This window comes from Cynara cardunculus, unplaced genomic scaffold, assembly GCF_001531365.2.
Source record: "Cynara cardunculus var. scolymus isolate 2C unplaced genomic scaffold, CcrdV1 Un_Scaffold_4197, whole genome shotgun sequence".
Lineage (NCBI taxonomy): Eukaryota > Viridiplantae > Streptophyta > Magnoliopsida > Asterales > Asteraceae > Cynara > Cynara cardunculus.
In genome coordinates, this window is record NW_020201784.1 from 1 (window position 1) to 9,488 (window position 9,488).

The 9,488-nt window shown below is 31.0% G+C and overlaps 2 protein-coding genes across 2 annotated transcripts; one reads left to right on the plus strand and one right to left on the minus strand.

Annotated features, from left to right (window-relative positions):
* The first annotated feature begins 387 nt into the window (after positions 1–387).
* LOC112503945 (zinc finger BED domain-containing protein RICESLEEPER 2-like) lies at positions 388–2,692 on the plus strand. Its single transcript, XM_025107916.1, has 5 exons — positions 388–1,236; positions 1,320–2,061; positions 2,159–2,223; positions 2,308–2,359; positions 2,634–2,692. The coding sequence occupies exons 1-5, from the start codon at positions 388–390 to the stop codon at positions 2,690–2,692; spliced, it is 1,767 nt and encodes a 588-aa protein (XP_024963684.1).
* A 2,497-nt stretch (positions 2,693–5,189) lies between these two features.
* Positions 5,190–6,035, minus strand: LOC112503946. Its single transcript, XM_025107917.1, has 3 exons — positions 5,852–6,035; positions 5,597–5,776; positions 5,190–5,507 (listed from the first exon to the last, which is right to left on the minus strand). The coding sequence occupies exons 1-3, from the start codon at positions 5,986–5,988 to the stop codon at positions 5,285–5,287; spliced, it is 540 nt and encodes a 179-aa protein (XP_024963685.1). The 5' UTR covers positions 5,989–6,035; the 3' UTR covers positions 5,190–5,284.
* Between the last annotated feature and the right edge of the window lie 3,453 nt (positions 6,036–9,488).

The window sequence follows — 9,488 nt, forward strand, 5'->3', positions numbered from 1 at the left end:
TCACAAAGTAAGCCAATTGGATCATCACCTGCGATTAATTCAGCGACTGAAAATGAAACGCAAACTAATCATGTCTCTGATAATGATGAAATTGAGTCGGGGGGTAGAAAGAGGAAAACACGATCAATAGTATGGAACCACTTTAAGAAGATTAAAGTGGATGGTAGTGATAAAGCAGAGTGTAACTATTGCAAAAAGAAATTGGGAGCGAACTCGAAAAATGGTACAAGGCATTTACATGACCATTTCAAGTCTTGTGCAAGACGACCTGTTCGAGATATACGCCAACATATCTTAGTAGGGGAGCAAACTAAGGTTGATGGTACTTCATCTTATGTTTCTAATTATACTTTTAATGCGGATAAATCAAGAAGAAATCTTGCGGAGATGATAATCATACACGAGTATCCACTTTCAATAGTAGAACATCATGGGTTCCGAAAGTTTGTGGGGGGTCTTCAGCCTTTGTTTAAGGTTCCGTCTCGAAACACCATCAAAAGTGACATACTAAAGATTTATGATTTTGAAAGACAAAAGACATTGAAGATGTTAGAGAAGAACACTAGTAGGATAGCAATTACGAYTGATATRTGGACGGCTAACAATCAAAAAAAGGGATTTATGGCGGTCACTGCTCACTTTGTTGATCAAAATTGGAATATGCAAAGTCGGATCATGAGGTTTATCTATGTGCCTTGTCCACATACATCTGAAGTTCTTGCGGATGTACTTTATGATTGTTTATTGGATTGGAATCTTGATAGAAAACTGTCTACACTAACTGTTGATAATTGYACCACAAATGATGCAATAATCAACATATTGTTGGACAAGCTTCCTATGAGTTCACTTATGATGGGTGGGAGGTTGTTCCACATGCGATGTTGTGCACACGTTCTCAATTTGATAGTTCAAGATGGATTGGCTGTTCTTGGGGACGGGATTGAAAGGATCAGAGATAGTGTGGCCTTTTGGACTGCATCGCCAAAAAGAGATCAAAAGTTTGAGGAAGCAGCTCRCCAATTGGGAATATCATCCACCAAGAAATTGGCACTTGATTGCAGGACTCGATGGAACTCTACTTACTTGATGATTAGTGTTGCTATAGTTTACAAAGACGTATTTCAACGCTTACACCAACGAGAGTCTCAATATAAAAGTTTGCCAACGCAGCAGGATTGGGAGTTTGCTAAAGAGATTTGTGATAGATTGCAATTATTTTATGAGRTAATTGACGTAATTCTAATTTTTACTTAAACTTTACTTTTGTTTTGTTGATATGAGGTAACTTTAGTTTTTTGTTTTTTTGGCACTCTTAGGTAACAGTAATGTTTTCTGGTTCAAAGTATCCCACTACAAATGTATTTTTTCCATCGATATGTGAAATTAGGTATTCTTTGGTCGATTGGKCATGTTCTCCTAGTGAAGTTATTAGAAACATGGCTAAGAAGATGCTTTTGAAGTTTGATAAGTATTGGTCTGTTATACATGGGATTATGGGAATGGCAGCGGTTTTAGATCCTCGGTATAAATTGAAGTTTGTGGAGTTACTTTTTCCCGTCTTGTACGGACAAGACAAATCCGCGATTGAACTTGAAAAGCTTAAGGAATTGGTCTACACTTTATTTCAAGAATATGAGTTTAGTGATCCTGGCGTAAGAAACAACATCGAAGGTGTTAGTGGTTCGTCTTCTTTAAGTTCAGGGTCTTCAGCAAGTCATCGGGTTGAATTTAAAAAACTATTATCAAATATTGCTTCACTTGCCAACCAACATGATGATTCTGGTATTACAACAGAATTGGATAATTATTTGAAAGAGAAACTTTTGCCTAAAGACATGGAACTTGATTTGCTACTTTGGTGGAAGACAAATGGGTTTAAATACCCAACACTTCAAAGGATGGCTAGAGACATATTAGCCGTTCCTATTTCGACTGTCGCCTCGGAATCTGCATTTAGTACCGGTGGAAGATTGGTAACTCCACATCGTAGTCGACTTCATCCAAAAACATTGGAGGCTCTAATGTGTGCTCAAAGTTGGCTATTGAATGAAATACGAGGTAATCTTATATTTGTTTTTAGTTGTGAATTCTTTTTAGTTATATATTTAATATTTCAATCGTTTTATTTATTTATACTACATTGTGTTCTTTATAGAAACTTGTTCTGATGAGACCGAAGCATATTGCCGTACGATTGAGTATGATTATGACGTGGAAGAGGTAACTACAATTATAATACTATGGACAATGATTATGGTATATTTATTTATTTAGTCTTTTACATACATTTTATTTTATAGGAAGCTAAGGGAAGTGAAAGCTTGGGTTGACGAGTTTSGCATTTTGGGAGTTTCAAGTTAGTAATCTAGCAAATTTATGTATTTGTCTTTCGAGTTAGTTGGATTATGTCTAAACTTTGGTTTATTTTGGGATTGTAATTTAAGACGTTTTTTATCGATCATGGGTTGATCATGTATTCATGTACTCGATATGATGTACATTGTCTTTTTCTCAAGGTTTATTTGATTATGTTTTTRTTCGATAATGGGTTGTCCAAGAAACAGCCAAACAGGTTTATTTAATTATGTTTTTATTCCAATTTTTTGCTTGATAAATATATGTTTTTTCAGATCTGGGTTCGGGTTCAGGTTATGGTTCGGGTTCGGTTTCGGGTAAAACAAATGGGTAACGGTTATTCTTCTCTTAACGGGTTACCAACGGGGATCGGGGAAACCGCGGGGACCCGATGGGGATCCCCGACGGGGATCGGGACGGTTATGGGGATGGTTATGGTTATCGGTTTCGGGGACGGGGACTTTAAAAACCGTCCCGAACTCGGCCCGTTGCCATTCCTAGCGCTAATATTGAGATAAACTCGAATTCCAGCTGTTGACTTGTCATCTCCAGCTGTCATTCATGATGTGATGATTTCATCCTTATCTTCAAATCTTCATTGCATGCTTGGATGAAGTGCTGGAAAATATTCTAAGTGTTGATGACCAGAGGATCGATGAGAATGCTCTTTCCATCGCATCCTTGGACTGTCCATCGGTCCTCTGGTTGAACTGTCCATCGGTCCTCTGATTGAATTCCAGACTTAGTCGTTTCTTCCTTAATGTCTTCATTGGTCTTCTGGTTCTTCATCACTTATTATTTTTCATTACTTTTTACATGATGAATTGTGGGGTTTAACAAATTTAAAACGGTAAAACAGTGAAATGGTTGCATACAATGAAGAGGACAGATTAATATAGTTTCATGATGTGAAACAAATTCATACAGTGAACCAGATTCACACATGTGAATAAATATTGTGAAACAGATTCATACAATGAAGAAATACATGTTCATCTAGTTAAGAAATACATATTAATAAGGTGAATCAAATTCATACAGTGATGAAATAATGTTTTTCATACAGTGAAATAGTTGCATACAGTGATGAAATACAATTTTATACAGTGTAATACAGTTTCATTCAGTGAAATAGTTGCATACAGTGAAGAGGACAGTGATGAAATACAGTTTCATATAGTGAAACAGATTCATATGAGTGATTTATCGATTTTACCCTTTTTTAATTAAAAATGAAACTTTTTTTTCTTTTTTTTAATTTTCTAATATAACACTTTTAATCTTGACCATTGATCAAGAAAATGGATAGATGTGATTGGTTTGTAGGATTTTCACAAATGAGGGTGGTTCAAACGAGAAACCCTGTGATTTACGAGAATGCGAGAATAACCTATTAACCTCATATTGTGATAACAATTAAAATTAAAAGATTTTTTAAATTAAAGTTGAAATTCAAAAGGATTTAAAAAAAAATTGAGATTCAAAAGGGTAATAATGGAAATCAATATCATAAAATCTTAAACACGATCACATGATAATCCTCAAAATTATAGTGATTATCCTTATCTTTATTAGGTATTGATTAAGAAGTTGATTTCAAGGAGAAATCAACGAACAAATAAGCCGTAAAGTCTCAGGAATCAAACATTAAACAGTTATCGATCAAGAAGAAGCGTTTGCATGCAAAAATCGAACAACAAGAAGAAGGAACACAGTTTATTAAAGGTATTTGTCACAATTACTCGATTATGATTAGTTTATCACACATTTATTACAACGAATTACTGACGAAATCGATTAAACGATTTTGTGTGATATGGGTGTGATAATAATGTGATATCAATATCACTCGATTTGATCATGGTTTCGATGGATTAGGTTAGACATTATCACAACGATTTCGGTTGGATTCGATAAATTAGGATTAGACAATCACACATTTATCACAATGATTACGGGTGAAATGCACTAAACGATTTAGTGTGATATGGGTGTGATAATCATGTGATTGTGATATGGGTGTGATAATCATGTGATATCACTATTATAACATCACTTGCGCACTCAACTTTATCATGGTTTTGATCGGTTAGGGTTAGACAATCACACATTTATCACAACGATTACTCATAGTTTCTATAGGTTATGGTTACATTTGATTGATCATGGTTTCGATAGGTTATGGTTACACTGGTTGATCATGGTTTCGATAGGTTATGGTTACACTAGGTTGATCATGGTTTCGATAAGTTATGGTTACACTAGGTTGATCATGGTTTCCGATTGTCAACATACTATGAACGATCTGGAGAAGAAAATGAGATAAGAAAACCAACCAGAAAAAAAAAATCGTGGATACGTGATCAATCAAAGGGACAATTACAATTAATTAAAATAAAAATTACTTAATTACATCACTGTTTTTATTAATTTATTTATATTTAATATAAGTTAATTTATTAATTAAAAAAGTTTGAGTTTATTGAATTATTTTCGCGTTTTCGTAAATCACGGAAATTCTCATTTGAATCTCAATAAAATCATGTTATATAGCGATCCCTCAAATTTGATGCCATCTCGTCTTATATTATTGTTGATTGTTCAATTTTGATGCCATCTCGTTTTATGATTATTCTTGATTGTTTACAACATTTCTAAGCTTGATAGTTAGTATTTTCTTTGATTGGATTATCATACATCATTTTATCCGCATGCATCCGGGCCGGGTTTCATTGATATCATTTTATATATTTAAGAAAAATGTATTGGATCATAGAATATTTATATAATATAATTAATTATAAAATCTTTAAAATAAAAGAACTCTTAAATTTATTTTAGAGATTTTAACTTTTGATTCTTTGTTTTAGAAGAATTACATACAACCTCAACAAATATAAGTATATGTTCTTCTACAAGAGTTTCACTAATCTTCATCATCGTAATCGTTTCTTGATCGAAAAAAGCTTCTAACGACGGCGGCCGCCGCACCAAGAAGCATAAACAATACCAAGGTATCAAAACCACCACCCACGCCAATAGCCACGCTTGGGCCAGGTGCAAAGTAGGAAAACGGTGACCACCCCCACCCGTAACCATATCCACCAACCAGCGGTGGCGCAACCCTCGGATTTATGTAAATATTGGTCCTGCCATTTATGTATGCAGCACCACATACAAATAATGAAGTCATTTTTCGAAACACAAGGTGTATTTAATGGAATTGATGAAAAATTACCTGGAATTATTGATTCTTGGTGAAGATGAACGAGGCTGTGGTGCAGATCGGAAAGCCTGACCACCGACACGGCCGCCGGATTTGGCAGCGAAAGCTGGATCAACTGATCCTAGTGTCAAAACCCCAGCTGCCATTGTCATGAAAGCAAGCTTTGCAAGTTGATTGTTATTCTCTTTGATTCTGCAAAAATTGAGAGAAAAACAATGGAATCAATGAAAATAGAAAGAAGACACGCAATTGAAATTAGGAAGGTACCTGGATGAGTCTTCGGGGGTTTCATGTTTAGAAGAGATGATTATGGAGTTTTTGGGGATATGATTTGGATATGATTTATGGGGGGTAGAGAGGAGGGCGTTGGTGAAGAAGCTTTGGGAAGATGAAGCAATGGACATGGTGAGGGTTTGATTCTTGGAATTGGTGCTTCTGGTTTCAATCGGTTTTTACAGGATTGAATTTTGAGAGGCTACTTGAAATTCTGATAGTACTGATGCCACGTTGTCATTCACTAGTCGCTGATTATTATTTTTATAAAAAATTATATTATTAAATTTAAATTAAATTATAATTAAGAAAATTACACCAAAGACAAAAACTTTTAGAAAGATTAATTTGATATTGATATCGATATATTTTTTTTTTAATTTATAATATTTTTAAATTTATATTTTATACAAAAATAAAAACATTATCGTTTTCTCAAAACCACATAAAACTGTATTATATCGACAAAAAAAGGGAATAAAACGAAACACTCAAATCAAGATATGTCTCGATGCATTGCACGAGTACCCTTCTAGTTTTCTATAATATTTCAACAGTTTATCTATCTTATTCTTTAAAATAGAGAATCATAAAAAAAACTTTAAATATAGAGAATTTTTTAAAACTCTAAAGAGATGAGGGAAAAATGAGTTTTTTATTTATCCCACCAATGAAGGTTGAATTAATATCATTTTTACATGAGAAAAATCTAAAAAAAACTCAATGGACTTTAGTGTTTGGAATGATTAAGTCATTCGACAATTTTTTTGGAACAAATAAGTCCTTGTACATTCCAAAACTTGTTAAATAACTTCTTGGACCTTCTAAAACCTGTTAGATACATTTTATAACATATAAAACTTGTTAATATGGTAAAATAACAGGAAAAATCTGAGAAAAAAAAAACCAATGTACTTTCATATTTTGAACAAATAAGTTCCTACACATTTTCTGAACCAAAAAATACTTACATCCATAAAATGAAATAAATATACGAAAAAGTATTTATATTTACCAAAAAAAGTACTTACATTTAAAAAAGATTATTGATAAAATTTATATTAATTAAAAACAAAAAATATTTTATCAGTGATTTTTCAAATAAGAAAGGATTTTAAAAAAATTACTGATTAATTTATATTAATTAAAATTAATTCCATATATGATTTCTTAAATTAAAAAAAAATAAAAAAAGATGTAAAAGGATTGCTAATGAAATTTATTTTGATTAAAAATAAAATATATTTTGTTGGTGATTTTTCAAATTAAAAAAATAGAAAATAATTTGATTAAATTACTGACGAATTAACGATAAAATTTAGCTAAATATATAATTAATTAAAATTCATCACTAGTGTTCATTGGTATATATGTATGGATTACTTATATCTAATTGATGGCTAATTTGACCACCGTCAGACGCTCTAACACAGTAACATGTTAATAAATGTGAAAGATCGTGCTTGAATCTTGTCGGTGATATCATTTCACCAACGGATTACCAACGAATTTTTATTAATTATGTATTTAGTTAAATTTTATCGTTAATCCGTTAGTAATTTAATCAAATTAATTTTTATTTTTTTAATTTAAAAAATCACCAACAGTATGTACCTTTTATTTTTAATTTGAAAAATCACTGACAGAAAATATTTTATTTTTAATTAAAATATATTTCATCAATAATCTTTTTTAAATATAAGTATTTTTTTTGTAAATGTAAGTATTTTTTGGTATATTTATTTCATTTTACAAATGTAAGTGCTTTTTTTGGTTTAAAAATGTTTAGGGACTTGATCGTTCAAAATATGAAAGTCTATTGGCTTTTTTCCATACTTTTTCCATTATTTTACTATATTAACCAGTTGTATAGATCATAATGATGTATCTAACAGGCTTTGGAATGTCCAAAGAGTTATTTAATAAGTTTTGGAATGTACGAAGACTTGTTTCTTTCAAAAAAATTGTCCAAAGACTTAAACATTCCAAACACTAAATTCTATTATGTTTTTTTAGACTTTTCCCTTTTTATATATATGTTTTAGAAAGATGTATTGGAAATATAAAATTATAGAATATTTAAATAATATAATTAAGGATGAAATCTCTAAAATAGAGAATTTGTTATAATTGACTGTAATTTATTTTATAGATTTTAAATTTTGGTTCTCTATTTTAGAGAAATTATAGAAAAAGTGTTAGAAATGCTCTAAGAATTATCACTGTGTAGAGGTTCTTATAAACATCTCAAATCTTTTAAGTGTTTGAATAAGAACCTTGGTTTTTACCATAAAGTTTATAAAAAAGGACATTTTTCTTATTTTTTATTTTGTTTTCTTGATATTATAGGTATTAATATAATAATTATTAATTTTGAATGAATTAAAGTGAGCTATAAAAAAGGAGGTTCTTATAAGAGTATCCATAATGATCAAATAATGTAAAAGAGTTGAACATAATAAAAATAAATAAAAAAAAGAGTATTGGTCCCACTATAATCAGTGTTTTTCTTTTTCTTTGCTTCTCACATCCATGTCTTCAAAGTCTTGAGGAACCTCAGCAAAAATTTATCTTCAACTCATTAACTTCAATGGTCAAGTCATCTTCAAACAATCATCGGATCTCTAAGAACCATCATTGTGGACTTTTAAAAAAGTTCTTGATTTGATGAGTTGGAGATAAATTGACAACAAAAATTACAAAAAGGAGATTTTTATAAGAACCTCCATTGGAGATGCTCTTGAACACTTTTGGGTTATAATTGTAAAATTTTTGTGTCGACAAATGAATTGTTTGTATTTTTTTTTAAACCAATAAGAAGAAGAAAGTATAAAGTTCAAAAACCGGTCATTGGTATTGGTTAATGTAAGAAAATTTTAAGAAATATTATGTCTTCTCATTTTATCGACTTTAAACCCAACATATACAATATAAATGGAGTTGATGGTTTATTAAAAGAATACTGGATACTTTAGATCTAAACACAATTCATTTTGACCTAGAAACCACAAGGAATATAAAATATACTCAATATAGACAAAGGTAACAAAAATTCAAACTAAAAATAGGAAAAAGATTCAAAAGAAAAGGGTAAAAAAACAAGACGTGAATTAGTTTACAATGTTATAATTTAACTAAAATTTTATTTCTTATCCTTAATTAATTTATGTTAAATGAAAATTCAAGATATTCTTTAAAATAATTGTCCGTTTTATTATTTTATATGTGTATTTGTTATTTTAGAAAAGCTCAAAAGACCGGTTACTACGGACCGTCCACTTTTTCCTTTTTTTAACACCTGTTGAGACGACACTTGTACACCTCTGCTTAATGTAAAAAGAGTTATAAACTTGCTCAAGCACATATCTTAACGATCAAGTATACGTTTAAGTTTTATGATGTGTTCAAGGTAAACTCAAGTAATTGGAAATTTCATAGATAACTTCACGTTTTGGTAAGAAAAGTTGTCTTCGGACGAACAAATGTATGCATAGATTTTACCCACAATGCCATTACTTTGAGCAGGATATATATTTGATTTGATTACAGTTGTTTCGTGTTTTACATAAAATTCTTGAAATCTTTTACGTCGTTTAAAAATTTAGATGGTGATGATTGTTTTAAACGGTAA

Excerpts from the sequence above, each read along its gene's own strand:
- LOC112503946 (XM_025107917.1), bottom strand. The coding sequence starts at position 5,988 with ATGTCCATTGCTTCATCTTCCCAAAGCTTCTTCACCAACGCCCTCCTC. Across the intron at positions 5,777-5,851 it reads ACCCCCGAAGACTCATCCAG|AATCAAAGAGAATAACAATC; the intron begins GTACCTTCCTAA and ends CAATTTTTGCAG. Across the intron at positions 5,508-5,596 it reads CCAAGAATCAATAATTCCAG|GACCAATATTTACATAAATC; the intron begins GTAATTTTTCAT and ends CATAAATGGCAG.